Below are 27370 nucleotides of genomic sequence, written 5' to 3' on the forward strand. Positions count from 1 at the left end.
GCTTTATTTGTGAGTAGTGGTGTTTACGGCGATGACCGGGACAAATGATAGCCTAACCCCCGGCATTAGTAATGGAGGCCTACCGGAGAAGTATACTTTCGTTCAGATGCATTTGCACTGGGGCCAACGGAATTCAACACGAGGATCCGAGCATTTGGTCGACGATTTCAGCTTCCCGTTGGAGGTTCGTACAGCTGCAGGGCGTAGTTTGGTGGGTGCCGGCAAATTTACGTTGTATAATACAAAAAATGCGCAACTGCAGGCGGCAGAACTCACTCCATTTTATACTAACCACAAGGTTTACAGTATTACGGCATGAATGTTAAGTACAGAATGTGTCGGGAAAAATTTTTAGTTATTACTATTTAAAAAAATTATGCTGATAATTTATCGTATCGATTTAGCTTCATCTTGTGCACCTAAAGGCTGGGATTTTCTCCTCAATGAATCAGTCTACTGCAGCGAACAAGACGGCTTCAGCAGTCGCAGACGGGACTGCATTGGTGGTTGTTGGGATCTTTATCAGTGCCTCCAATGTATCGCGTCCAAGCCCCTGGTTTGACGAAATTCTGAAGGCTATGAGAAATGTCCCAATCCTGGGTGAGTCGGCTATAATACAAAGTATATTTGGTAAATGCGCCGTAGTTTATTAACCATTACGTTAAGCAGCATTACGCTAGACATTAAGGTGTAATAAAGCTTAAAGGATTTATGCAGGAGAATGTTTGGTGTTTGTAGTATCCGTGTTCAATGTCGACAAACTTTTAATGCGTTAGTCAGGTAGTTTCTCTTGCCATTTATTAGGTGATGTGAAGGACATCAAGTTGACCTTTCCACTGCAAGCACTACTCCCCATCGACCGCTCGTTCTTCCGCTACAATGGCTCGTTGACCTCACCGCCCTGCACCGAAAGCACCATCTGGACGGTCATGCAGGAGCCGATCCGCATAAGCTTCGGACAACTGGATTTGTTTCGTAGTTGGATACGAGCCAAAGCCACCGCCTTCAATTACCAACTGCAGAACCTGCGCCCGGTGCAGCCGCTTAACGGTCGTGTAGTTAGCTACTACGAATCGCCAGAGCGTACAAAAATTACATCATCCTCCGGAAACAACAAGCCATCCCTGAAAAACGCTTGGTTTGACAGAGTGGCTATAGCAGCAGTTTTTGCCGTTTTAAGCCGGCATTTGTGCAGCTTGTACTGAAGTCTAAATACTAAATAAGTTCATGGTTTTGGTATAAAATGTCCCGTTGACAAATGCTGATCGTTTGGCGCTTACTCTGATTGCTTTTTTTGCAAGTACCTGATGCTGTTTTACATAATTATTGTACGCTCAGGGAAATGAATACTTTGTAATAAATGTAATACTTTGTACGTTGACAACGAACAAAATTACCTGCAAAAAAATTAACAATCTAGTAATCATCCGACACCGGAAATGCAACCGGCTGGCCGAAAACGCTGTTGGATCCAAGAACGATGTGCAAGAATTCCGGGAAGTTAAATTTATTTATTTCCGTTTAGCGAAACGTGTAGGATCAGCAGTTTTGAATAAATAAGGTACAAGTCGCCGCACAAGTACTGCACAGATTGTGCTACGAGCTTTTATTAACACTTGCACTGCAAGACATCCGCCATTAATCACTTCTGCAATCGCAAAAGATTGTTTTTGCTAACACTGTGCCCCGTAAAATATTTTAATTTGTTAAGTTTAATACTAAACACACTTTCTCATTCATTTTAAATAATTTTAAAAATCACAGCAAACCAGCAAGCTTAGATGATCAGTGCATGGACCGCCAGGTCCAGTGTGTATATGTTATGTGATCTTAGGATCCTGTGCAACATTATTCAAGGCATCCATGGAAGCTCCAGGATTCGATGGTTCCGTTTCGTGCTCTTGCAGCAACCAGTAGCAGCGCATCTGACCTTTCCCCTAGAAGAACACGCATCAAAGATAATTTAACTTACAAAAATTTAAACGATGTCCCAACAAGTAACGATATCGCTAACGTCTAACGGCCCCCGCTGCTTTTTATCGTACTCTAACGATATTTTAGACGTAGCAATTGTGCAGAAAAAATAAGAATAATATTAACTGCAATAATAAATGCCTAATAAAAGGCGCACCTTGATGTCCATCAGTCCTCTGAACTCAAACCGGTACACGCCGGCGTAAGTTTGTAGATGTCCTCTCGTTTCGTGGCTGACTTGAATTTTCAAGGCTATTACGAAAACCACAGTAGACTGCTATGAAAATACACAAATGAATGCAGTAATACACGCGATTTGTCACCTTTTCCGCTAGATGTCATTCGGGACGCCGTGTTGATCGTGTCCCCGAATCTGAAAGAATAACAAATTCATTAGCCTATCAATACTTCCGCTAACTCCAGTTCTGGCATAACCTACAAACAATATCGCGGCATTTTATTTCCTACAATGCCGGCCGCACATGAACCGGTGTGGAAACCAATTTTCAGCTGTAATGGTTTCTTTTCTTTCCGGCCCTCATTGTGCGCGGTAAACGAATGGGATTCTTTCATCAAGGCCAAGGAGAATTTGGCAATCTCACTGGAATGATTATTGCCATTCCTGACAGGCAATCCGCTGGCAATCTACACGAACATATTTACAGGAAACGTTACACAAAATAGTGAAAATTAACTGGTAATTACGGGCGATGGTACCATATAGGAATCGGAAATTGTCTCCACTTTGTACACATCGAACAATTGTAGCATGTTGTCAAACAACGTGTAAAGGTTATTCAGTACAGTGACAAGTTGTAAGGGTGTGCTACTGAAGGCGATATCCACGAAATCCTCCAAGGCCGTGAAACCAATGGTTACCAGTGTGAACGCTTCCGGATCGATTTTCTGACCATGTGTGAGCGCATGCGCCACATGCCTGAAAAGGTCACCGAAGTCAGATATCACACGATTAAGCACCCGACCAGAAAGACTGAATTTTAACTACATTTTTTAAGAAATGTCACATTTGCGAACGTGTGCATTTCAAAGCCGAGTTTTCGCAGATGCTAGACTTAATTCATGATTTTTTTGTTTTTCCAATGATGATATAGTAAAACGGAAGCTTAAGCCAAACAGCCATAAAATTGCGTTAAAATATACGCAACGGACAGATTGTAAAGTAGCAATCTTAGTAATGGTTGCTCGTCGTACATGGGTAAAACCTGATACAGCAGTTCATCCGATTTGCGCTTCTCTTCCATAGTGTCACGTGTAGCTACTTCGATGCGAGCTTCCAGGACCTGCGCCAATCCGGCTAAACGCTGCAGAAGGTCATCCACAAAATTGGCGTCCTTCTCGAAGCCAGGCACGGATTTGATATACTTGTTGATGTACTCGATGCTGGGACGGGAAGCCGGCTTCTCCTCCCAGCATTTTTCGGTGAGCATGCGCAGTGGGGTCAGCATGCCTTTTTCCGGAATTTTTGGCCGGAAGGCAACAACACTGTTGGCCATAAGGCGATCGATAATGCCTGATCAGTTAAAAGATCAGCTTGAAGTAAAATTTACAATAGGTCATCACAACAAAAACAAGAAATACTACACCTCCATCACCGGTATTAGAAAACACATTTCTTACGACAAAAAAAATCAAATTTCGCGTCATGAGTGTATCACATACTCACACCAAAATACTCATATTTGCTGCGTAGACTTTCGCGTAATTATCAGTACTGCTCTAGCTGGGTTTCAGTTCTTACAGATTCAGACGAAAATTTTGTGTTATTAATTAATTCTACTTTGAGTGGTTAAACCTTAATAATGCAAACGTGAATTGTTACGTTATTTAAGCCCTGGACAAATGTTTCAAAATTTTTGTCTTTTAAATACGAGTATGTATATGAATTTTATTTTGATGGTTTTAGATATAATCCTTAAGTTCAATTTTAACAGTATTACAGATAACAGCAGAAAAACGCAAAATCCGTACAAACTTACATGCGTACAGTCTGTACAGATACATTCTATTAACGTAAGATTGGAAAGTAAGGCACAACCGTACAAGTACTTACTCCTATATTATAAGCTAACTTCAACAATTACAACCCATTTGCCTCACCTTTGATGGTAAACATGTCGATTTCCATTTCAGTCTGGAATGGCTCAATTTCCGACATAATGTGCACTAATATGTATGCGAAGGCGTACACATCGGCCTCCTTGGAAGCGGCATAGATATTCAGGACATTGCGCAGCATTTCCGGTGCAAAGGTTAAGAACTTCCGATCGGCGGGATCTTCTTTACTGAAATCAGGCGGTTTTAATGGCAGGACATCTAGGCGATAATATGCCACTTTCAGAACGAAACGGTTATCCATAAGGCAGTTACGGGAAGACAAGGAGCCGTGATGATCGATGGCAGAACTGTGCAGATAATTTATAGCCTAAATAATTCCAGACATAACACGTATAATGTGACGTATTATGCGATTGCAAAGCCGGAAAGATCAATGGCGCTTACAACATTTTTTTTACCTTGCAGATATCTAAAATGGAGGAAATCTTGAGTGGAAGATCAAAGTGGATAGTTTCACTGTTGATGATGTCTATTAAACTGCCACGTGAGCACACTTCCATTAGAACACCGATCTCCGTATCGGCTATCGGACAGAATCCAAGAAAGCGAGCTAAATTAGCGGTAGTTGTGCGCTTCATCTGCAAGGTTTACCGGTTCAGCTTCGAATTAAATTATTTTTTACTACACCCTGTACGATTCGTTGCTAATTTAATTTTTATTTGTTTGTACTCAATAAACGCCTACATCCAGATTTTTAGCTGTTTCAGTTTCTTACGTACACGCAGTATAAGCTTTAGTTGCCTGGAATTGAGATCAAACCGATGGCGCAGCAGACGTTTTCGCATCCACAGTCGCTGACCATTGTACACGCCCACGTGTTCGGATTGCATGATACTTCCGCTGAGGTTTATGGAGGCCATTTGAGAGTTGGTATTGGCCGACGTCCGACCGGATCTCGCTTGAATACTGTGCTTACTCTGTACCAAAGCACCAATATTCGTTATTTGCAGCGTTTACTCGGATAAGTGAATACCGTAATCATATGCGTACGTAATTATCGGCATATAATTGTGGCCAAAGGTCACTCAAGAAAGAGTATTACGTTTTAACTTCTTGGTATGATTTTGGTAAATACGTCATAGCGTACGCTTCCTTACAAAAGTATTGGAAGCGCTGTGTGAGGATTTGGCTTTGTTAAAAGTGATTTCTTCGTAAGGAATAAACCATCGGTTGTCCGTCATTTCATCTTTCTTCATGCGCCTAACAAGTACACATTCAGTCAATTTTGTAAACATGACCAACAGCATTGCAGTAAAATGTTTTTGCAGTTATTTTGAATGATTGATACTTTTCAAAACTGGCTATTATTACTTCTAATCTTCTACTGTACAATAAAAAGTAACCTAAAGTAAGCTTGTCAAAGCAAATCAGATGTATACGTAAGTATAACTGACGGCATAGTACACCTTTTACGTACAAGCTGATTCAAACGGATTACGTTGTATATGTCAAATCCAATTGATTGCTTATAAACTGTTGATCATCGCGTAGTTGTTCCATGGTGTTGCAAATTACCTGACAATATAAATGTAGACAGGAATCACCAGAAGTAGTACGCAGCAAATCCCAATGGCAATGCCGGCAATACTCCCTCCTGCTGTAAACAAGCAAATTTGGAAATACATTGACGTCGTCGTATCGCAAAATAGTTTCCTATCGTGCCAAAACAAAGCGTCCAGTTTTCGGAAAAATATGTAACCTTACAATTAATTTTGTATTCCCACAAAAAGCTGCCTCAATTATGTTCATACATACTTTATCCATAAAAAAATGCTGCAAGTGTAATACGCTTTGGTAAATTGTCACAATTTTGAAAAAAATAATGGAAATTGAAAGATCAAAAGACCTTTGGGGTGTTGTTTTAAATTTTGAATGCATTTGTATAATTTTTTGCAAATTTGTTGACAAATAGGCTGGTTTGAAAAATCACATATTGTGGATGATTAGTTATTAAAATGCGATGAACTGCCGGTGAAATGGCTGGCGCGGTAAATAAACTAATTTGGCTTACAAACTTGGCATATATCGTCATCTCCATCAAAGCCACACTTTGGGCGGTTGGGTGGCGGTGAAGTGCCCCGGAAGGCCCATGTAATGTTTTTTCCAGGAACCGGTACCAGTTGATTAACGAGCGTATTGTAGGTGAACACATCCTACCAGCATCCACCGATTATTAATAATAAAGAGGAAATTCCGCAGTAAGTGACAAGTAATATGCAGGTAGTAATGAATGGGAAAGCTTAGCCACTTACGTCGAATGTAAAATGGGAGTGGTCCATCGCCTTAATTATGTACACATACTCCTTCCGGTCGCTGTTGCCGAAATAAAAATCCCCGATATTCGGGGATTTAACCAGAATAGAACTGTTTCTCAGTTGTGTCGGTCGGATGATCTGGTCGCCTTTATTGCCAGTACTTAAATTTGTGCCAGGTGGTATTGTCATGTTGATCAACTACAAAGTATATACTAGCATCAAACGCACGTACGTCGGTCAGTGACATACCTATACTATATAATAGTGCTTCGATAATATTAACTGTAACTTAAATAAATCGTAGATATGCAGTTATTTTTCCAAAGAGGTTCATAGAAACGCCGAAATTTACCCGAAACTGTTATTTACTTACTTTGGTAATGTTGAAACATATGTTTTTATCAGATGCAAAACAATTCACATGAGATTTACCTGCCCGGTAAATAAGATAACCTGATACTGCAGAGATGTGAATGCTGACACCTACAAAGAAAAATAAGGGTGCACTATGCGTAAACGATTTCAAAAACAGGTACGTTTATAAATCGGAATTTTTGTAAGCACGGCTCCATTTGGTGTTTTATATTACAGTATTTCCATGTACAACTGCACATGTTCTTGTAAATATGCATTTAATGCTTAGTTATATTGGTAATTTCTTTAATTTTTCCATTTGTTGTATATTTAATATAAACCGGGCTCAAGGCTACTTAGATACAGAAGATGTATAGCTGTAAAATGTAGTGCTTTCAAATCCATAAGTCAGTAGCATTTATTCGAAGCGCACGTACATTCTCTTCGGCCTCGTACACATAACCGGTGGATCCCATCGTTTTAGCCTTGAGATTGAGATTGAACTTGCGGTAATTTGGGCCTTCCAGTGGGCGTGTTGAAATATAATACAACGACTTGAAGGCTTGTTTAGCATCCTAGATATTTCCCGTTCATTTGTTTACACAGATTCGATCAAAATTTGTCCATCAAAAGCCAAACAGACAAAATCCGAAGTGAATAAATAAATCGGTCAAATTCGCGCAGTTGTGTACTGTCTGTTTCCGCTTTCGTTAATCAGAGTTGTCATATGCACTCACGTCGTCATCGTCATCCTGGAACTGCCATTTGTAATAGCCATATAAGGGATGTGCCTCCGGATACACCGTAATGAAAACCTGGTAAAAGAAAAATAATAATAATAGTCTCGTATTACAAAAAATTGTATTTTGTATTCGGCCGACAAAATTAATAAAAACGTGATTTCATCGCATATAAGCGCTATGGTAATCCCTGCCCTGTTTCTTGGCATAATGTATGGTGTTCTTACATAATCTCCATTTGTCATTCCCATTCTCTTCGCGATAACCTAAATGCGATATAAAGCTGCAGCTGGTAACAAAAAGGAGAAATTAAAATAAATTTAAATTAGAGGTAAATCAGGTAATAATTATTATGTGCATTTACATATACATTTAATTAATCTACAGGACTGCAATTACTATGGGCTGATTGTCAGCGAATTATGATACTGAGTGAATGATAAGTGGACAGTGGGACACTAATTCATTACACATTCGACACAATTTTAGTGTAATATTATTTTTAGAATTTTTTTTTGGAATAAGGTAGTTATCAGATTAATTAACTACACCGTTGCCGCCTAATATGTTAAATAACTTACCATGATGTTTCGCGTTGTATTTCCATGAGCAACAAGAAGAATCACTGCAGTAAAACCACCATATTTTGATAAATCACGACTTTCCTTTACCCAGAAACCAACATTAAAATCAACAATTTTTCCAGATTAATAGTTTTTACATTTACGGTGCTCTGTAATATATTGTATCGATCCAGCCACGTTCTACCAATCCATCAAGCTCATTTCTTATGAAAAACAAACCACTCACCTCTGCTGCTCAGACTGGCCATATGCAGCCAGTAGCCGAAATCGACTTTGTCGGTCTGTGTATTGACTTCATATTTAATAATGCTCATACCGGGTGTGCTCTTCACACCCTTCTCCCAGCCTTCCCAGGCCAGTTTGAAAAAATTTCCCAAATCGGGCCGCACATCGCATATTAGAGTAGTATCTTTGAAATCATAGCGTTTCAGGAATTCTATCAACGTATCTACTACGCCTTTTTGTTGGTAGGGCAAAAAACGCATCAGTGTCGGAAAACGGGTTTTATTCAGCAGATCATTCGCTGAACCGCCACTGAAAAAAAGCCAGTCAGTATAACCGGCAAAATCAACAAATGAAATCGATACAATTTGGTTAGTATTCTTACCTGGATACTACCGGAATATTCCATTCTGAAATATATATAAACACAACCAAATATTAACTGTACTGAACTTAAAATAAATAACGTCGGAAATAAATTTCCGCTGCTACCACTGAGTATAAACTTAGAACAGACAGTCGCTTAACTGCATAATGTCATAAAAACATGTATGCTCTTCTACAGAAATACAGAACGTCGTAATTCTTCATATATTGATGCAAAACATCAAGTACAGATAGCATTATTTGTTGTCTTAAAAAATGTTTTACCTCGACCAAGATCCGCCGTTGGGCGCAGAGAATCACTACACCCTATAAGAGAAATGTTGTGATTTCTTGACTTTCTTCGTGTGCCTTGCATCGTTTCGATTTTAATTTGTCGATGCCGGTCTCGTGGATTAACACCGTTTCCACGTAGCGGAAACAACTATTGATTACTGTACTGTTTGTTTACGCACTCTTACAGGTCACTTGGAAGTTGGCACGTACTCCAGGCGCCGGTAAAAGGATGCGAATATTTATCCTGTGTATGGTAGACCTGTTTTTTTTTTACAATTTATTGAACCGCAAACACCAAGATCACGAAAAGGTCAACAAGTTACGAGTGTCACTGCTCGTGTTTACCGGCGGATGTATTGCTTATTATTTACTTTGGCTTCTTTCAAGCGGGATTGGCCTTTGCATAAAAACTATCCCCGATGAAAAAAACGTTGATGTACATAATCACAAGTATTCACGTCAGCTTCTGCCAACAGCAGTTTAAAAACGTTTTGCGTGAAAGCAAGTTTGTGTCGTTCATTACACGTACACCTTTTAGAATTTTTGTTATGCACACTCCCTAAAAAAGAAGTTCGCTGGAAAGGAGAAAAAATGGCGTTTGCGAGCATATCTGAGAATCGACTATGTATGAGTAGTAAAATACGTGCAGTACTTACAATTATTAATAATTAACAATACAGGCAATCAGTTATAGAGCGAACGAAAAATTTCTGGGGAATGTATCTACGAGCTTCCTGTAGATTTTTCTCTGGTGATTCTGCCGTTGGTGGCGAAATACCAAGCAGCCAAATAACCCAATCGTAAAGTATTGTACATACGGCTGTTACAGTATTTTTATTGTTTCCAGATTGGACGCACGATTATATTGCCAATTTTACAGAGATGACAAGCGAAAAGGAATGATCTTGTATTGTACATAAAAATGTGTCAAATCTTACCGTTTCCCACCAGAACAAGAATCGAATTATCACCCTGATCATCCCACTCCTTTATGCCGGCTGGTTCACGAGCGAAATACTTTGTAATCAAGTTGGCCACCACAGCGTCCAAATCTGGACAGGTTGTCGCATTGGGCGGGGAAATGTTGACCATATTAAAATTGAAGCGCGGGAACATTTTATTCAGTTCCTCCACGGCCATCTCGATCGCCGGACCAAAATATCCGTAGCTGTACGCCAGATACGGGCCCGATGTCATGCACACGACGAATGTCACATTGAACTCCACTTGCCCATTGGCCAGTACGATACATGTGCACAGTGCGGCCAATACGCACACATATTGTCGATTGTACATTATACAACCCCTCCGATATGGGAGATTAAATTAAGTATCAAGTATATCCATTGCGCAATTGCAAATCGAGACGTGGTGGGATAAATGTGTATGTTTAATCACATCCGCACAAACACAACAACCGCTGTTTTTCACGTCTGCCGTTACAGTGACCCACAGGGCCGGATGGTTATGAACATGATATTTAATCAACATGTTCAATTTCCCGTGCTTAAATATGCGGTTCCGTGGCCAGCCAATCGATCCAGTGCGGCGCACTTGACGGGAAGGAATAAAAAAACTGTCGCCGACATCTGCTGGGGTTTTCGCGGTGGCACCCGTTGCGTGGGAGTTGGATGCGCGGTGGTCACGAAGATGTATCCATAATACAGTCGCTAATAAACTTATGAATGGCTGCGATCATTTTTGCTGTCGGCACCGGCAATCTACTCGCTCGAGTTACGCTGATATAGTCGCCCCAACCGGACGGCACATGTATACAAAAGACACCGGGACATTCTAGCAACGTGATCCATTCCCGTTAGCGTGCGGGCTGATCCGCATTGTGACGGGTGTAGGCCTGCTCCTCGGGGAATAAGCAAGCCAACGCGACGACATTTTACTGGCCGAACGCCAGGTCAGTGTCAATAAGGTTTCGGTAATAGGTGATTGTTGCCGTTGATGGGAATTGTGGTTGCCTTGCACATCAATCGTATATCGTTTTGTTGTATAAACTTGTCAATATAACATCGTGTGTGCTGACACTTGCTGCTCTATTTCCTGCCAAAAGATTCCTGGATTTTTTTACACAAGTAGTAAATTGTTGTCACCAGTGTGAACATACAGTCTGTACACGCGGGAATCCATGATAATATGGTAGTAACTTCTTGTTTCAGATTTTCACAATGTCTACATGGAAAATGTCAATGTTAATTCACCTGGAAAATGACTTCACCAAAAATTGCACGGTAATTGTCAGCAAATCAGCAACAGTTACTGTAATTAACGATGCTTTGTGCTTGGATAGAGAACTAGACACAATATTCGGAAGACCCAGTTGGGTATCCCGCATCGTTTACTTACTCGTACTTTCGGCATTTCATCAGCATCCATCGATCAAATAAAGCATATTTATACGGCAATATTATATTTTAAGGGAAAGTTAAAGAAATGCATCTTTCTCACAGATACAACATGCTTATCTTTAATGGGCTATAATATAGACATTATATACTTAAGCGGAACAACTTCCGTATGATACCGTAATCCGTACGGTTAGGCCAAAGGTCAACCGAAAATATTCAGAAATGTTTGAAAATGGGTTTATAATATTATTGTTTGAAAATTGGTTATGATATTATTACATACTCGAACATCCACAGCTGCAGCTTTGCACCAATATGGTTGTACATAAATGTTTGCAATTAAATAAATACCAATTGCAAATAAACTTAAAGATGTTCAAGAAACAATAAAAAAACAGTTGATTACATACTTGCTTTATCATGTACTGTGATAACTGTATCATTGTATTTTGTACAGTATTATTGTTATACACGTATACACGATTTATAATGTAGCCAATGTTTGGGCGAACGGCTGAACCGATTTCGACGCGGCCAAGTGCGTTAAATTCGTCTCGACGGCGCGAATGTTCTCACGCTATTGCGCCATCGATACGCCCCGAAAGGGAAGAAGTGGCCCCAAAAAACAAATTGTTGCCATGGGCCCCCATAGACATACATGGTAAATGCATTGACTGTTCGCGGACCGTTCGGAAAAACCGAGACAGACCGCGGCCTTCGGCATCGGCACGTTACAAAGTATTGAAAATTTAAGAAACATGTGCAAAAATTAATCGCAGTCAATCCCACCAGCGTGATCGGTATACCTCGTATTCTTTCATATACGATATTTCTTAGATATCTTAGGTTTCTTTGGTTTTTAGGTTTTCTTAGGTTTCTTAGGTTTCTTAGGCTTCTTAGGTTTCTTAAGTTTCTTAGGTTTTCTTAGATATGCTCAGGTTTCTTAGGTATTCTTAAGTATTCTTAGGTTTCTCAGGTTTCTTAGGTTTCTTAGGTTTCTTAGTTTGCCTAGGTTTTTTAGGCTTTCTTAGGGTTTCTCAAGTTTTCTTGGATTTTCTCTTTCTTAAATTTCGTAGTTTTCTTAGCGGCTGGGACCAATGCGATCAACCGTTGCGAAGTGTGCATTTCGTAACAAACTTGCGCCGCAAAAGTTTGTGTACGGATGTAGATCCCGTAAACTGGTTATATGAATACTGATTATCTGTGCCAGGACTTCGGTCCCTGTCCTTTGAGGCAAAGGATCTCGGCTTCTACTTCACCAATTTTGTTGCTTTAAAGTGCATCAAAATTCTCTAGGTGTAGCGGTGGATCCCAGATTGTTGACTTTTTGCCGAAATCATTTTTCTAGGTCCAGTGGTCAATCATAAGCTTGTTGCCATGGACGCGGTAAGAAATGCACACTGTTCTACCACAACTTGACGCAGAACAGTAGAAATATCTGAGCTGCTACTTAACAATAAGTACGAGTACAATACAAAGTAAAAAATTCATGTAACTTAACACGTTAGTCATCATCACGTTAGTCGTCATTGCAAGTTATGTACTGTATGTTCAAGTAGACAGTCCGTGTTTCGATTAACTTATGTAAAGTGTATCAAAATAGAGATATTACTAAACATACGTACGGGTTCATTAATATTATGACAGTCTGGAAGCGACCGCAAAGCAACACATCCTTGGAAATTGGAATTACTTATTTTTTAATAGTCATCGGCCAATATTCATCCGTGCTGGGCTTGTAATAATACTATGTATTGCAAGCCTTGCAGGTAAATACAGAAATCGACTAGAAACCAAATAATCAACACAACAATAAATTTTATTGAGAATGGTTTATACGAGTGCTGTACAATGTAACAAATAGTGAGATACATAAGCCATTCCAACAGCATAAGCCACCGCCACATGGGTGCAGTTAGAATGAATATCCTCTGATGGGCAACCGGAAATAAGGCTTCCGGATTGCTGCTTGCAATTTAAATTTTGCGCTATACGGCTATAGAGTACAGAGTATAGACTATAGATTCAAAATACCTAATGAAAATCATCCAGTAAATTTTTTATTAAGTTCGCGGTCTGTTCTTGTTTGGGAATTTTTCCCGTAGGTTTTTATATCGTTAGGAAGTTTTTTTGGAGATCTTTTCTCCATTATCTTGTGAGATCCCCAGACCTTAGCCCGTGGAAGATGACATTTTATCACCTGGTGAACTGCGTGGCATTAGCCGTGCTCCCATATCTGGCAACATACCGATTTTATAACCTGTAAGCAGTACGCAGATGCAGTAAGCAGAAAGGCAGATGCTTCCATTAGAATCTTCCCCCTGTTGGGTGTTGAATTCTGTGCAGAGCATCCTATGAATCTATGATGGCGGCAGCGGTGTGGTAAGATTTACCTTTAACAACATGTTATCAGAATTTTCTATTGCAGATCCGAGTATCGAGCCTTCTGGAAATGTTTCTACGCTGCGTGCATCTTCTTCGCAGCACAGCTGGTGAAAATGCTAATACTGGCCTCCATATTCCCAGTGGTGGATTCGCACGCCACCAGCTTATCCGTTAGCCGATTGACATACGTAAGCTACGAGAAATTCTCTAATAAAGAATCATGGGAGTTCTCGTACCAGAAAGAGAGGACCTACAGAAACCCAACCTGCTCAGTGCTCCATGGCGAATTGGTTTTTTAGGATTTTCTCCGTCTATCGGTGGATCTGATCGATCTGGCGGCGCTGCACCACATCGTCAACAAGCTGACGCTGAAGGGCGATCTGAAGTTCGTGGCCACGGGACTGGGCTGGGCCTTCGCGGAGCTGCTGGCCTTCCGTGTGATGCCGTTCTGGCTGGAGGCACGCGGATCGGAGTTCAGTTGGGTGCACTTGATGAGCGCCATGGAGGCCAATATCAATCTGGTATGTTATGACCAGGCTACTAATATGGAACACTAGATTATTTCATTTGCATGGCAGTCCTTTGTATATGCACGATGTCGTAGGCGTTTTCACTTTTTGTTTTCTTTTCAGCACGAAACTGATATAACTGCTACATTTTTTTCAATGAAAAACTGGTGGTTGTTGCTTACTGGACATTCATACCGTAATAATAGTATTATACAAATCAAGTCTTTCGTTTCCGTCGTTTGCATGTTATAAGTTTTTTGTATCCTTGCGACTTATGTTGCGTATTTCATACGTAATAGCGATTTTTTCGTTGAATGTGATCTTTTCTGTCATAGGTGTATTACATTTCCATCGCTGCCATGTTATGGGCTCTATCGCGGAATGACTTCAACAAGGCCCTGCAGCCGGCGGTACTGGGATTGCTCGTCCTGAGCACCTATCGTCCCTTGCTTTTGGAGTAAGTTTCCGGGCCTTCTACTCGCGATTTCTGTACTTTCTTCGTAGTCATGGGTTTCTTGAACACGTACAGACTTTTAAATTTTTTTTCGAATGATAATTTGGTCTCTGTTTCAAAACGAATTTTTATGTGATATAAGATGTTCTGTAAACCTTATTCATCTGTAATGTAATGCGGAAACATTTACTTGAATTCCTTAACCACCGCTCCGAATAATCTGTCGGTTGTTTGCAGGGTTTTATCGCACACTTTACATTTGGACGCATGGTTTGGATTGCTCTTTAAAGGAGTTTATAGTCTGATTCTCGGTGTGGTGGCGCTGGGCTTGTGTACAGCGCTAACGGAAACGTGATGTTATTATTGTTGGTTTTTTCGTTGACTTTTTTCATCAGAATTCCCGTTATTTATCTATTTGATTTTGTTACTGTTCAATGTAGCATGTCATTGTTCGAAAAATTACTGATTTCTTCATTTTACGGAAGAATTAAAATGACATGTCACCGTTGTCGATATGAAAGATGATTTTTCCAAACATAATTTTGTCACCTCATACTCCGTTTCGAGTGCAGATGCGTATTTTGTTTTCGATACTTGTTTGCACACCAATCTATCAAAAATATTGTAACAGTAGCCGGTTTGACTGCTGTTTTAGTGGGTTGGTTAATCCACCTTACCCGATCTGTCGGCTCAGACTCAGCTGTTTGTGTGGAAAGGTTGGCACGGTCGGCAGCGATGCTGACCGGAAGCAGACTACCGTTTACATGGTGACAACGATGGGAGATGACGATCATCCCATGGCGATTTGCGGTACCCGCTTTTTTGAGCCTTTGGTCACCGAAGGCCACGCGTGCGGTACCCGCTTTTTTGAGCCTTTGGTCACCGAAGGCCACGCGTGCGGTACCCGCCTTTTTGAGCCTTTGGTCACCGAAGGCCACGCGTGCGGTACCCGCTTTTTTGATCCTTTGGTCACCGAAGGCCACGCGTGCGGTACCCGCTTTTTTGAGCCTTTGGTCACCGAAGGCCACGCGTGCGGTACCCGCCTTTTTGAGCCTTTGGTCACCGAAGGCCACGCGTGCGTTACCAGCTTTTTTTTCGCGCCGCGCGCTGTGCTTGTACCTACACTATAGTCGGCTTTTCTAAATCGGCTTGTACAGCCCTGCTCCACCACAGGCGGGCGTATCTTCCAAAATTGCCAGAGGGTCACCCGTCGACGAATTAACGAATGTTTAATTTTTGCATGATTACCGTAGATGTCTTACATCTTCTGCACTTATGCTTTCCATGTTGAAAGGTGTTTGAAATTACGGTGGGGTCAAAACTAGATCAGACCTGCTTAAAAAAGCTGCTCAACCCTTTTACCTGGTTTGCCTTCGCCCCATTCAAAACCTACTTATAAATTTTGCTGCTGTTATAATCCAAAAAGGGTACCGTTTAACATACAAGTTCTATGGGACATACACCAAGGGTCCTATGGGGTCCAATGGCCAACACATCAAATGATGCCGATTTTAGTTTTGCTGAATCCGCAATAAAAGTTACACAGCAATGCATACAGAGGAAAATTTAACGACGCACAGAATTATTTTTAAATTTATTTTGTGCAACTGCCAGCGTGTGGTCGAGCAAAACTGTATGTCGGCATTTCCCACATGAAAACTTGGTGGATTGGCGACATATCTAACCAGTTTTCCCTTGAATCTTCTGCAGTTCATTAAACAAAGCTACCGCTCAAAAGAAAAGAGAACTGGACCGCTTGTGCCAGTTGTTTAAATTATACAAACATATTGCGTTCGGCAATGTTCCATAATAAATGAATCTAATGATGTATCCCATTCCCATATATATGCAGTCTTCCACCAGTCATTATATTACGGACATCACAGTCAGTAAAAGCAACAATTACAGTCAGTACAAGGAATAACATCCCTACGTGTAATTCACCTCCTCAGTTCTAGATATTTCTCTACATATTGCTATAGCTTCGGTCTTTCAGTGCTAGCGAACAGCGGTGCACTTCCTTAGTAAATTAACCAATAAAGAATTCATAGTCTATCTTCGTAGTTCATGAAGGTTATAAACTAAGTACTTAAATTACTGTACAATGTATACACGCTGCAAGCACAAAAAATCACATCTATGATTTCTGATGGATATCAAATCATATCAAGGATGTTATAATTTGCACCGAGCGCGAAGCGCGAGGTGCTGCAATTAGCCTTCGTCAAGAGCATAAAATTTGTCTGACGCCACGAAGAACGTACGTCATGCTTTTCCAGTTCCACAATCCCAATACCATTTCGCAGTGGAACTGGCGCTCGCGCTTGTGCAATGATGTGGTTCGCAACGACCGCTAGTACTGCATATTGCTCACTTGCTATACATTATGGAACGGTCCAAATCTCGGTCATAACCCATCTGCAACGCTTATTACTAAATCAAACTTCGATTCAGTACATCTATTGTTCGAAACGCATTCAGTCTTCAGGCCTGCAGTCTGCCGATGTTCCTGGATTATATGGCTTTCGAGTAACAGGTGCAAAGGCAGCAAGCATGCGCTATCCTCTAATAGCTTTAGGTTTTACCAACTGTGGTATTATGGACACTATGGTACAATATTACAGTAGGTACTGACCGTACTGTAACAGAGCCCCGGGCATCTTTATAAGTTCGAAAGCGAGCATCTTTAGAAGGTTAGAAAAGTGATATCAACTTACAATGTGAAAAATTTCGTTCATACGCCAATCTCAGTCAATCTGAATAGATATTTTGATTTTCCTGCGAACGCAGTAAAGGTAAGTAAGTGAAAGTATTGTACGCCATAACTGCATTGCAATTTAACGAAATTTTGTTGAAGTTCCTATAGCAGCGTGACGCTGTCCACATACACAGGCTCAATAATGCTATAAGAACATTATAACAACGTTAAGAATTAGTAACTGTGCCTGCAAATTTTTCCATTATCGGTTTCTTGAATTACTGTTGTAGTTAGCTTTTTAACGCTTTTTTTGTGTAAGCTGGCAGTTGTAAACAGCGTGGCTACTTTTAAGCTCTACAGGGTACTGGAAATAGCAATAATCGGAAGTTTATCGAAAGTTTATTATTATCGAAAGTTTTCAATATTTTCTGTAAACTTTTTAATTGTCGAAAGTTTTTACTAATTATCTCAAATGAACCAAAGGGTGAAATGCGTGTATATTTCGGATGAGTGAATTTACGTAGGCGCTGCGCACGGTTAAAAACGGGCATATCCCTATATTAGTCTGTCTATATATTGTATATTAGTATAGAATCCAACGTGTATTAAAAGGTGTCCACATGCATAGGCGTAATGCACGCTTGAAGCAAATCACATGAAGCAGAGCAAGATTTTATGATTTAACACTGAAGTGGAACGTGCCGATGAATGTTTCGTTTTGCGGTTTTGAATAGCGATAGTCGACTACGTACAGGTATACGAGGCAAGTGTCCCTTAAATTAATAGACGCGTTTTGCCTTACCATAAATTGACAACCTAAACCGCAATGTGCGAACCTGTCAGCCACCATGGGCTGGCAGCGTATAATACAAACGGTTGACTGCATTGCTGCCATTGACTTAAAGTTAAAGTAAGTCGGCATTCACCCTCGCAAAAACCTCAACCGAACCTACAAACTTACGTTCCAAATGATGGAAAAAAAATCTGGGAATTTTTTGGTACCTAGCAAGTAAGTTTTCATGGCAAGCAAGGAAAGTAATGAACGTTTGTGGTTCCTCGTAGACATAGCATAAGGTTCGTGCGAGGAGCCGTGGAAGAGGATCTTATGCTATGTCTACGAGAAAACATAAACGTTCATAACTTTCTTTAATTGCCATGAAAACTTACTTGCTAGGTACCAAAAAATTCTCAGATTTTTTCTCCATCATTTGGAATGTTAGAGTAGTTGTGATTAAAGTTAGGATGAGTAAATGTCGAATCGGTTAACGTCGAAGTCAATGGGAGCAATGCAGTCACTATTGTATAACACGCTGCCAACCCACGGTGGCTGCCAGGTTCGCACAATGCAGTCTAGGTTGTCAATTTATGGTAAGGCAAAACGCGTCTATTAATTTAAGGGACACTTGCCTCGTACTGCATGCCATGAAACAACTGGCACGGCACCCGCCCGGTGTATCGGCAATCCACCCGCCTACGGTAGCGGTAGACAGCGATAGCGATTGGCCAGAAAGTTTCATTCATGAATGAAGAGGAAGGATTTCCCCTCCCTCTTCATTCATTGATTTTTTGGATGAATTCATGTGATCGTCATCCAGATTTTCGTTTCCTACATACTTTGAATTCATTCAATGCATGATGATTTCTACACATAGTTGCTGCTGAATGATAAATTTGAATGAAAAAACGTGCATTCATTCAATGCATGTTGACACCTTAACTGAAAGGTCAGGCTGATTGTGTCTGTTCTGAGCTTTTGCGTCTGTCTATCCTCTAACGGAGAAAAAATGGAAGGTAAAGGACACTAAAGATTAGCGTCAATCCTGCTTGTTCAGCTGCCGATTCTCTGTCGGATTCCCATTAAGTATTGAAGAGATACTGTACATGTATCGCAAAGCTAGACGGTCGGTATGGTTCCGATTTACTAGTTAAACTGGCATCAGTGAAATGCGTTATTTCACTATCCATATCCATACCGAATTTCTCTTGCACGACTGCAGTGTTTTACAAAGGAAGCCTTCATAGATCGAAAAATTGCACCCATACCACAGTGACACGGTAAAATGTGGCTTTTCAAATTTTTCACTGCATATTTTTATTATGTATTAATGATTAAACCACCGCGTACGTATTCTCTTCCTCTACGGAGGAATTGTCACGAATGTGTTTTTTAATTAGCACTGAGCGGTGAAAAGCTTAAGTCATAACGTCAACACAAACTGCACACAGATGATATATCTACTCTAGTAATTACCTAGTATCGTTTAAATAATTTTCAATTACCGATTCCACAGTTGTTTGCTATTCTGGTAGTGGGGGCTGTAACAGTGTAACCAAGGTTTATAAGAGATAACTCATTTATACCGTGGTGTAACTATAGTACCTGTCAAATCACCCACAAAAGGAGGCTTTATTACGGGATCTTGAAGTCTGGAAATTTTTGATTTTGTAAGGATTCAGGAAACGTACTGTAGTGCGCCGTTGTCTTGGATGAAAACTGCTGCATAGTACTGTTACTGCACCAGTAATTCAACATAAGTAGTTTTTCCAAAGAATTTTCTGGCATTTTGTAACAAATCAAAATTGCTAGAAAATCCAAATAGCTGAAAAAAAATTCCATTTTTTGGCAGCTAAAGCTAAAGGGCAAAAAGAGATGTTGCATCGTGTGTAGGGAAGAGCTTATAAAAAATTTGAGCTTTCGCGCGAAGCCGACGCACGTTTTTGCTCCAGGAATTTCAAGAAAAAAAATATATAAATTATATAAAAATTTGTAAATTATTACGGATTTCTGGAACGCACTTCTCAAAGCATGGTTACTTAATTAATTATTTTTGACCGAAGCGTAGCGAAGGTTCTCTAGGCTCAACGTTTATGAAAAACGGGTGTTCGTCCGTCACAGTTGCGGCGCTACTAATGCACATATACGCGGTCACCCTACCACAGTACAGTATGTTCCACTGAATACGCTATATCCCTGCTATCGAATAAACATAGGCGCGCTGGCCGTATATAGTCTAGCTGTTTGTCAACCATGGTGCCCGTCGGTCACCATCACCAAATGTACATAAATAAACACGGTCTCCCTGGCCGGTGCGCGCTGGCCTTATGTCGCATGTAAATTGTGGTGCCCGTTGGTCCCCACCACTTTTTATACAGCTTGTACCCGCCCCAAGAGACTGCAATACAAAGTCTGGAAAGTACAAGTACTGCAATACAAGATTACAAGTACGGAAAAAGCCTCACACACTGCTCGATGTGACCTTTTTTGACTTTAAACGGCGACTTCTATGTAGATCAAAATATTTCAATCTGTAACTGGCTCTGGTTGAAAAAATAGGTTACGGGTAAACCGAAATATATTACTCTTACGAAGTCCATGGTTCATCAAGTTTGGTTGACTATTCCTTTGTGTAGGAAGCACATAAAGGAGTTCTTTACCGACTCTGCTACAATGGAATCAGTGACCGCATCGATGCCTCCGTTCCGGCGGCTGCTATCTGGCGCCGGTCAGATGAGCTATCAGAACACTGTTGCTGTCAAGGAAAAGGATGAGATTTGGCTTGGATTCATCCAGGATATCAATGGGGGCCAAGCGTTTATCGATTTTGACTCGAAGAAGGAAAAGGCCAGGTGGATCAATGCATCGGTTGTGTATTTAATGCCGTGGTTTGACACGAATCATCAGCGCGACAAACCCGTTTTCGCGGCACTCCGCGACGAAGACGACGGACCGTTCCGGTTTCAATCGGTTTTTATAAAATATTCTTTTGCGGCATGTAATCGATGTGTGATGTATTACGTCGAGACAAATATCCAGAGCGGCGATTCGACCAACCCTCGCATCGAGCTGGTGGATTATCGTCAAATCCTCGGACCCGAGTGGTTCACTGAGCCTCCATTGCTGTACCGCAACAGCGGGCTCTTATGTACTAAGTATTTTGTTCCCTCTGCCACGACGAACCAGATCCTCAGCAAACCAACCGACCGATCGCGAATTATTAAACATTTTCGCGAAGCTTTTGAGAGCGATCCCGTGCAAGCTACCATACTACGGCGGGACTGCTGCCGATTTCATCTGCGCATCGAAGCGAAAGGCTGTGTGTTTGTGGTCATCAGCACCGAAGCGAACGCGGACACAAAGGAAAAGACAATTATAAAGCTCTCGACAATTCTGGAAAGGCATTTAGTGACCCGGGCCAATCTGATGCCCATTTGTTTTTGGAAGTGCCCCACTAACGAAACTCATATCTGCATGGCAGGTAAGGGTTGCTCTTTTAAACTTAACTGCAGTTTGATCTTTCTTTTACCAATCAGAAGGCTACTTCTGTAATTCTAGATTAAAAAAATAAATTAAACTGACCAGCAGGCCAGTACTATCTTTGTAATTATCCAGTTACAAAATAAAACGTGATAGCGTTATTGAATAGCAGTTTTACTAATGCTACTAATTCGAGCGTTTTACTAATGCTGTTCCTAATAATTTAGACTCTCGAATGGAACTATTTTGTTCAGAGGCCTTGCTTGGCTACCTGCCTCATTGGATCTTCAGTGAAATCTTTTCTTATCTGGACCTGCATTCACAGTTGAAGTTCCAACGGTATGGTCTCAGCTCACATAGTAGCCCAAAACTGTATTATAAATTTTTATGTTTCTTCCGGGAACAGTGAAACCGAAGTGAATTACTCGGCCGCACTGGGCCATTGGCCCGTCTGGAAATATATAGCAGATTGTCATAAACATTTTAAAGAAATCCCTTTAAGTTTCTAAATATCGAAGAAACCGTTAACCATAAGCACTTGATCCACACAGTCCTCGGCCTATCACCTAAGGACTGCACGGTTGGAACCGGCAAGTCTACGTATACTATAACATGTAACAGACGCATCTGTATATCAAGGAAGATCAGATTCAAGATCTATAGAAGTATCACTACGGAAAACCCCGTACGATCTGGTTAGAAATGACCAAACAACTAAGCGAAAAACCGCTAACGCCTTTCGATTTGGCATGTCTGGAAACTATGTCACATGCACTGTTTTAAAAGATCTGCTCACAAAAATAGAGTCCGTTCGCAGATGCCGGTGCCTGTAGATCTGAATTCAAAGTGATCTTAAAAATAATATTTAAAATCCTGTTGCATAGAGCAAGAATATACGGCAAAATTTATTTTTTACCAGAAACTGTTCACCTAGATAATCAAACATAAATTTTTCAAATTTTTTCCAGCTTTCAATCTATTCAACACTCATTAACACGCTTAATCACTACAGAGTACAGTATACCAATTTAAACCGAACAGTGGTAGTAATATTGCAGGTCCTGTACCTCCATTCACGTAGCAGCCCTGGTCAGTGATTCCTACGCTTTTTCTGGATTTTGATCATTTCAGAATCAATGTTTCAGAAAACATGCATTTGACACAGATTCGAAACATCTAACGACGCCTGCATTTACACGCACGGGATGTTGTTTTACCCTGTATGCCGGATAAAACAACATCCCGTATAATTACTAATAATTAGTAAAACTGGACTGCAAAAATTTTCTTATAATTTTCCCTTTTCGTTGCTAATTTAAAATTTCTGAAAGCTGTCCTGAAAATGTTTCTTTTTTGTCTTTGACTGAAAACGTTTTGTACGCTGAAACGTGATAACCGACTTTTACCGCACTTACTCGCGTTTTAACTGGTTTTTCAACGTCATATTGAAAGCATTTCCAGTTCCGGCATCTGTACGATGCTCTCACGGCAGGTATTTTTGAAAGTGAGTGTGCTTTTGGTAGGCCGCACTATTAAAAAAAGGCTGTAGCTGCTATCTCATAGCCCTCCCCTTAAACTGTTGATCTCGGACAGTGGCAACCGTTCCCTTTATTCACTGGACTTGGTCGGTAGATAGACGTGTGAGCTCTGCACGGTCACTTCATTCGTCCGCTAAAGTATTTTCACTGTGCTGGGCAGCGGTTACCCACTTATCCATCAGCACTAACACGAGGTCCTGTAACTTCCGTTCATTCAGCAGGCCTGATCGGCGGTCAAGTATCTTCGAAACAACTAACCGAATAAAGCATTAGCGAAGTACGGCTGTGTTTTTCCCGTTGCTCAATAGGCCACACTTGCCCTGTAAATGCTTTTTACAATACCGTCCAGCTCTGCAATATAGCATCGCTTTACTACTCGAAGGCGAATCTGACCAAGAATCGCGCAGCTCTGCCTACTGCTCGGTGCTAAATAGAGTACTTGAGATGTCAAGAACCGCGCAAAGGGTCACTCTCTACTGCAACCAACGCTGTGCGGCCTGCCCAAAGTACGATAATAAAAACAACTTCCTTTTTTCGGCGTTTATTCCTAACCAGCCCACGCCACTGCGTTTGGCTTGCGCAGGAAATGTTTTGAAGAGGTTTTGAGATAATGAGCAATAAAACCCAATAGAAATCCAGTCTAGCATGGTTTTTTAAAGATACGAGTGTCAATTTTTTGAGTTAACTAGGAAAGCGCACGGGGTTTTTGCGGGCACTGCATGACCGAAGCGTAGCGGGATTAGATCGTTAGTTTAGGTTACTGTTTATGCTAGCGTGATTTTACAGTAATTATTTATTTTCTATGAAGGAGCGTTACGAAGTACAGTAACTGCATATTATAAAAACAAAACCGTCTGCTGAAAACATAACCGCCATAGATTCTGTGCACCCGGTTTTTCAAAATATTGAAAACAAAATATGCGTCATTCATCGAATTAGAGCTAATTCTAATCGCGTAAATTAGTCTTAGAGAAATTTTGTGATAGGAACCACTTTTATTCTTTTGCCAATGTTGTATACGTAAATTCGTCTTACATTCGTTTACATCTGAATTCGATATGTGCTATCTTTGGAGCTGACTGCTGACCAGTGATTGGGAGACATTCATTACTGACCGTTATGGTTTGCGCAGAGTGTGCGCATTATGGCACGAACTGCTACGAAGTCCCCATACAACCGAGCACGTCCGCATATGTCTGGACTGCATGACTAAAGCATCTACGTCCGACAACTACAATTGCTCCCAAGTGGCAGCGCTGCTCACTCGCACCATCAACTCAACGACCAAAAGTCTCACCATAGTGACGGAATCTCTTAGCGAGTACGAGTTTTTTCCTGTTTTCCTCCTGATGGGTATGGAATTGGTCTTGGAAGTTCACGTGCCTCTGGTAGTACTGAAGGACTATATCCTTGGCAGCTATAAAGCGATTAAGTCGGTGTGTTGTGCGTTTCACTTGGAACATCCTTTGGTGAGTGATGTGGTCAGCCTTCAGCACAGATGTGAGCGGATCATACTGCATAATTGGAAAATCAGCCACCTCTTTGGCCGACCAATGTACGAAATCTTTGCCCAGAAGAGATTTATGTACCTGCGGCCGCTGCCACATCGGGAAAAGAATTTAATGCTGCCTCTAGGTTGGGACCACGTGCTCGCCATTGATCAGCTGGAGATCACGGTGGAACGAGTCGTTCTGGACTGTGACCTTGACCAGGCAAACATGGTCAGCCGCATCATGTCGGCCGTGAACGAAACCTTTCCGATTGTTACGGATGAAATGCATGCAAAGGTCAAAGCCATTTACGCCCGTTGGGTGCGTAACCTTGTCTATCCGACTGAGTGGGAAACCATTCGTAGCTATTTATCACTGTAAGTTTTGTCATGCCCAACCTGACCGTTTGAAGGAAACGCCGCCATTTTATTTGCTCTATCGAAGATGATTACTTACCATCTGTTCTCGATCATAAAATCCGAATTTACTGTAACTCAACGCCGGCCCGTGCGGTGTTAAAATTTAACAGCCCCTCCCGTAGTCAGGAAATATTAGACGCCCCCGAAATTATAAAAATAGAGAAATTGTCTTTTGTAAGCTGTGAAAGCATCTGCAAAATTGCTCATGAGGCTCTAGGTGCACTCTCATTGCAGGTTTAGTGGCTTTTATTCGGACGGCACATTTCGTTCATGGGTGGGCGTCGACCTGAGAGTAGTGGATCCTGGCGACCTGAGCAAAATGGCATTGTACGGAATCAACGAAATATTCCTGGTTGACCAGTAGCCACGCATGCCGTGCTTGATGCAGACACTACTGACGCGATACTCTGGGCAGCAATTGTGGCTCGTGGTCACAATTCAGTTAACCAAATGCAAACCGAAACAACCGAATAAGTGGACATTTTGAATTTTTCGCTAAATATTACTGTGTGGCGACTTAGTTTACTAGTAAAGTGCACTACCTTTTTGCAGGCACTGCATGACCGAAGCGTAGCGTTCACTTTCATTACTTAAAGGATAAGAATTAATTTTGTCGGGTTATTGCTAATGATAACGTTAGTTTAATTAGTTCTTTCTGCGAGAACTGCACTGCATATGATAAATGTTGCTTGCTTTATTCCGCATTTGTGCAAATGGCTGCGTCGGCTGCTTTGGCATTTTTGTGTACAGAATCACTTGAATAGCAAGGATGATCAGGTTGTAAAAGCCGACTGCAATAAAACGGTGCGGGGATGTGCTGTTTTTATTATCAGTAAACGGTATTTCTCATTATATTCTGATTTGTCATAGTTCTAATACACAAGCAAAATTGTCGTGCATATGAAATAGGATTGAAGCATTTTTTTAAAAATGTTTCTTCACTCTTCAGTGAATTGGACGCAGTGAGAGACTTCACCATCAAGGCATCAACCAGTGAGAGACTTCACCATCAACCGCGATACTAAAATACAGATGTAATTAAATTGCTCTAAACAAGTGCACCGTACGCATATGGAAACCTTTTCCGGAAATCTTAACTTCTTGTGCTTTTTCCATGCCATCTACTGCAAATACTGTGTAACCAACCATGAACCGGCTTGGCTATAACACAAGTGTCGACAATATTTGATTTGCACATCCGTATATTTACTAGTACTTGCGTAAATGTCGGTAGGCAAACAAAGCTGCGTTAAATATGGATATGGTTAAAACTCCTGGAGTTCGCTAATTGTTGGACAAGATGTAGGAGATAGCAGAATAGCGTGCACATAAAAGCATAATGCCAGGAAACATAATAAGGCGTAGATACTTGTCGTAAGTAACGTTGAAGGTGTTAAACTGATGACATTTCTCAAAGAAAGTTTCAAGGAGTCTTTAAATTCACTCTGGAACAGCTCAAAACGGTGCGTTCGGCTTTGGATGGTTCCTTTGATTTAAAATTACAAGGTACAAAACACAATTGCCGACTGCGTGACATAAATGCTTTGCCTCTTGCAGTCAGAACGGAATTAACGTACTTTACATAATTACTGCACCAGTTTCTAGTTTACCTCAGAGCGATTCAACAGCCGGGGTACAACAAAACTGTCAATGCTGCTGCCGAGTCTGCTTCTACAACAAATGTTTGGTACAACACAAGATCAAGGAAGAAATTTTTTGTTGTTTTTGATTTTACCAAATTATGAATTTCCATTGGCGCCCAGATGATTACCCAGTACTCAGTACAGGGCAATCATGATTAGCACCGGCACTGTTGCCGAAAAGCGTGCGATTAATCACCATGTCGGATTAAGATCCGGAACGTATGCGTACAAAACAAAACATGAGATGGTCACCAAAGTATCCATGGTGTCGCCGATAATGCAAACGAAAACTGGATAGTTGAACGTGGATTCCACAGCACCGGCGTATCGCTTTACCTCGCTAAATTTCTTCACCAACACGGAACTGGTCAGAGCTTTATTCTGCATCATTGCCGCAGCTGTATTAACTATTAACGTCTCGGATAATATGAGCAATCCCTGAAGCGAGTCTCGAACAAGCGGTAACAGATAGTACTTCCACAAAAACGTGTATCCATACCGGATACGATTAGTCAAGTGCAACTAAACTGGTGGCGAATGTGGCCGTTGTAGGAAAAATAAAATACGGCACATCGCGTACTGTTGGATCTCGCACTGCCAGAATCAAAGTGGCCGCAAAACGCAGTAATATAGAACAGAAAATAATAACAATTCCAGGAAATAATTTCCTCCCGTCTGAGTGCCAGTCCCAGTT

At 41.0% G+C, this 27370-nt stretch overlaps 3 protein-coding genes across 3 annotated transcripts; 2 read left to right on the forward strand and 1 right to left on the reverse strand.

Annotated features, from left to right (window-relative positions):
* Nucleotides 1-1638: 1638 nt before the first annotated feature.
* On the reverse strand, nucleotides 1639-10451 carry LOC129596436 (atrial natriuretic peptide receptor 1-like). The gene is made up of 22 exons (XM_055493716.1): nucleotides 9864-10451; nucleotides 8917-8958; nucleotides 8651-8675; nucleotides 8270-8577; nucleotides 8041-8084; nucleotides 7687-7725; nucleotides 7457-7534; nucleotides 7157-7294; nucleotides 6798-6848; nucleotides 6363-6563; nucleotides 6122-6263; nucleotides 5626-5707; nucleotides 5208-5310; nucleotides 4830-5027; nucleotides 4509-4688; nucleotides 4093-4417; nucleotides 3187-3505; nucleotides 2692-2911; nucleotides 2414-2619; nucleotides 2298-2347; nucleotides 2132-2226; nucleotides 1639-1937 (listed from the first exon to the last, which is right to left on the reverse strand). The coding sequence occupies exons 1-22, from the start codon at nucleotides 10219-10221 to the stop codon at nucleotides 1821-1823; spliced, it is 3321 nt and encodes a 1106-aa protein (XP_055349691.1). The 5' UTR covers nucleotides 10222-10451; the 3' UTR covers nucleotides 1639-1820.
* Nucleotides 10452-13285: 2834 nt separating this feature from the next.
* Nucleotides 13286-15144, forward strand: LOC129596640 (BOS complex subunit TMEM147-like). The gene is made up of 5 exons (XM_055493978.1): nucleotides 13286-13547; nucleotides 13714-13858; nucleotides 13970-14191; nucleotides 14515-14636; nucleotides 14871-15144. The coding sequence occupies exons 1-5, from the start codon at nucleotides 13471-13473 to the stop codon at nucleotides 14986-14988; spliced, it is 684 nt and encodes a 227-aa protein (XP_055349953.1). The 5' UTR covers nucleotides 13286-13470; the 3' UTR covers nucleotides 14989-15144.
* Nucleotides 15145-17335: 2191 nt separating this feature from the next.
* Nucleotides 17336-25730, forward strand: LOC129597272 (uncharacterized). Its single transcript, XM_055494756.1, has 5 exons — nucleotides 17336-17428; nucleotides 20743-21587; nucleotides 21814-21925; nucleotides 24257-24991; nucleotides 25268-25730. Exons 2-5 carry the CDS (start codon nucleotides 20780-20782, stop codon nucleotides 25395-25397), a joined length of 1785 nt encoding a protein of 594 aa, XP_055350731.1. The 5' UTR covers nucleotides 17336-17428; nucleotides 20743-20779; the 3' UTR covers nucleotides 25398-25730.
* The last annotated feature ends 1640 nt before the right edge of the window (nucleotides 25731-27370 follow it).

Source organism: Paramacrobiotus metropolitanus, unplaced genomic scaffold, assembly GCF_019649055.1.
Source record: "Paramacrobiotus metropolitanus isolate TYO unplaced genomic scaffold, Prichtersi_v1.0 Parri_scaffold0000003, whole genome shotgun sequence".
Classification (NCBI taxonomy): domain Eukaryota; kingdom Metazoa; phylum Tardigrada; class Eutardigrada; order Parachela; family Macrobiotidae; genus Paramacrobiotus; species Paramacrobiotus metropolitanus.

Coding starts and splice junctions, on each gene's coding strand:
- LOC129596436 (XM_055493716.1), bottom strand. CDS start 10,221: ATGTACAATCGACAATATGTGTGCGTATTGGCCGCACTGTGCACATGT. Junction 6,849..7,156: donor TGTACGAGGCCGAAGAGAAT/GTACGTGCGCTT, acceptor TTTTCTTTGTAG/GTGTCAGCATTCACATCTCT. Junction 2,227..2,297: donor AATGACATCTAGCGGAAAAG/GTGACAAATCGC, acceptor TTTTCGTAATAG/CCTTGAAAATTCAAGTCAGC.
- LOC129596640 (XM_055493978.1), top strand. CDS start 13,471: ATGACATTTTATCACCTGGTGAACTGCGTGGCATTAGCCGTGCTCCCA. Junction 13,859..13,969: donor CCGTTAGCCGATTGACATAC/GTAAGCTACGAG, acceptor TTGGTTTTTTAG/GATTTTCTCCGTCTATCGGT. Junction 14,637..14,870: donor TATCGTCCCTTGCTTTTGGA/GTAAGTTTCCGG, acceptor GGTTGTTTGCAG/GGTTTTATCGCACACTTTAC.
- LOC129597272 (XM_055494756.1), top strand. CDS start 20,780: ATGGAATCAGTGACCGCATCGATGCCTCCGTTCCGGCGGCTGCTATCT. Junction 21,926..24,256: donor TCACAGTTGAAGTTCCAACG/GTATGGTCTCAG, acceptor TGGTTTGCGCAG/AGTGTGCGCATTATGGCACG. Junction 24,992..25,267: donor ATTCGTAGCTATTTATCACT/GTAAGTTTTGTC, acceptor CTCTCATTGCAG/GTTTAGTGGCTTTTATTCGG.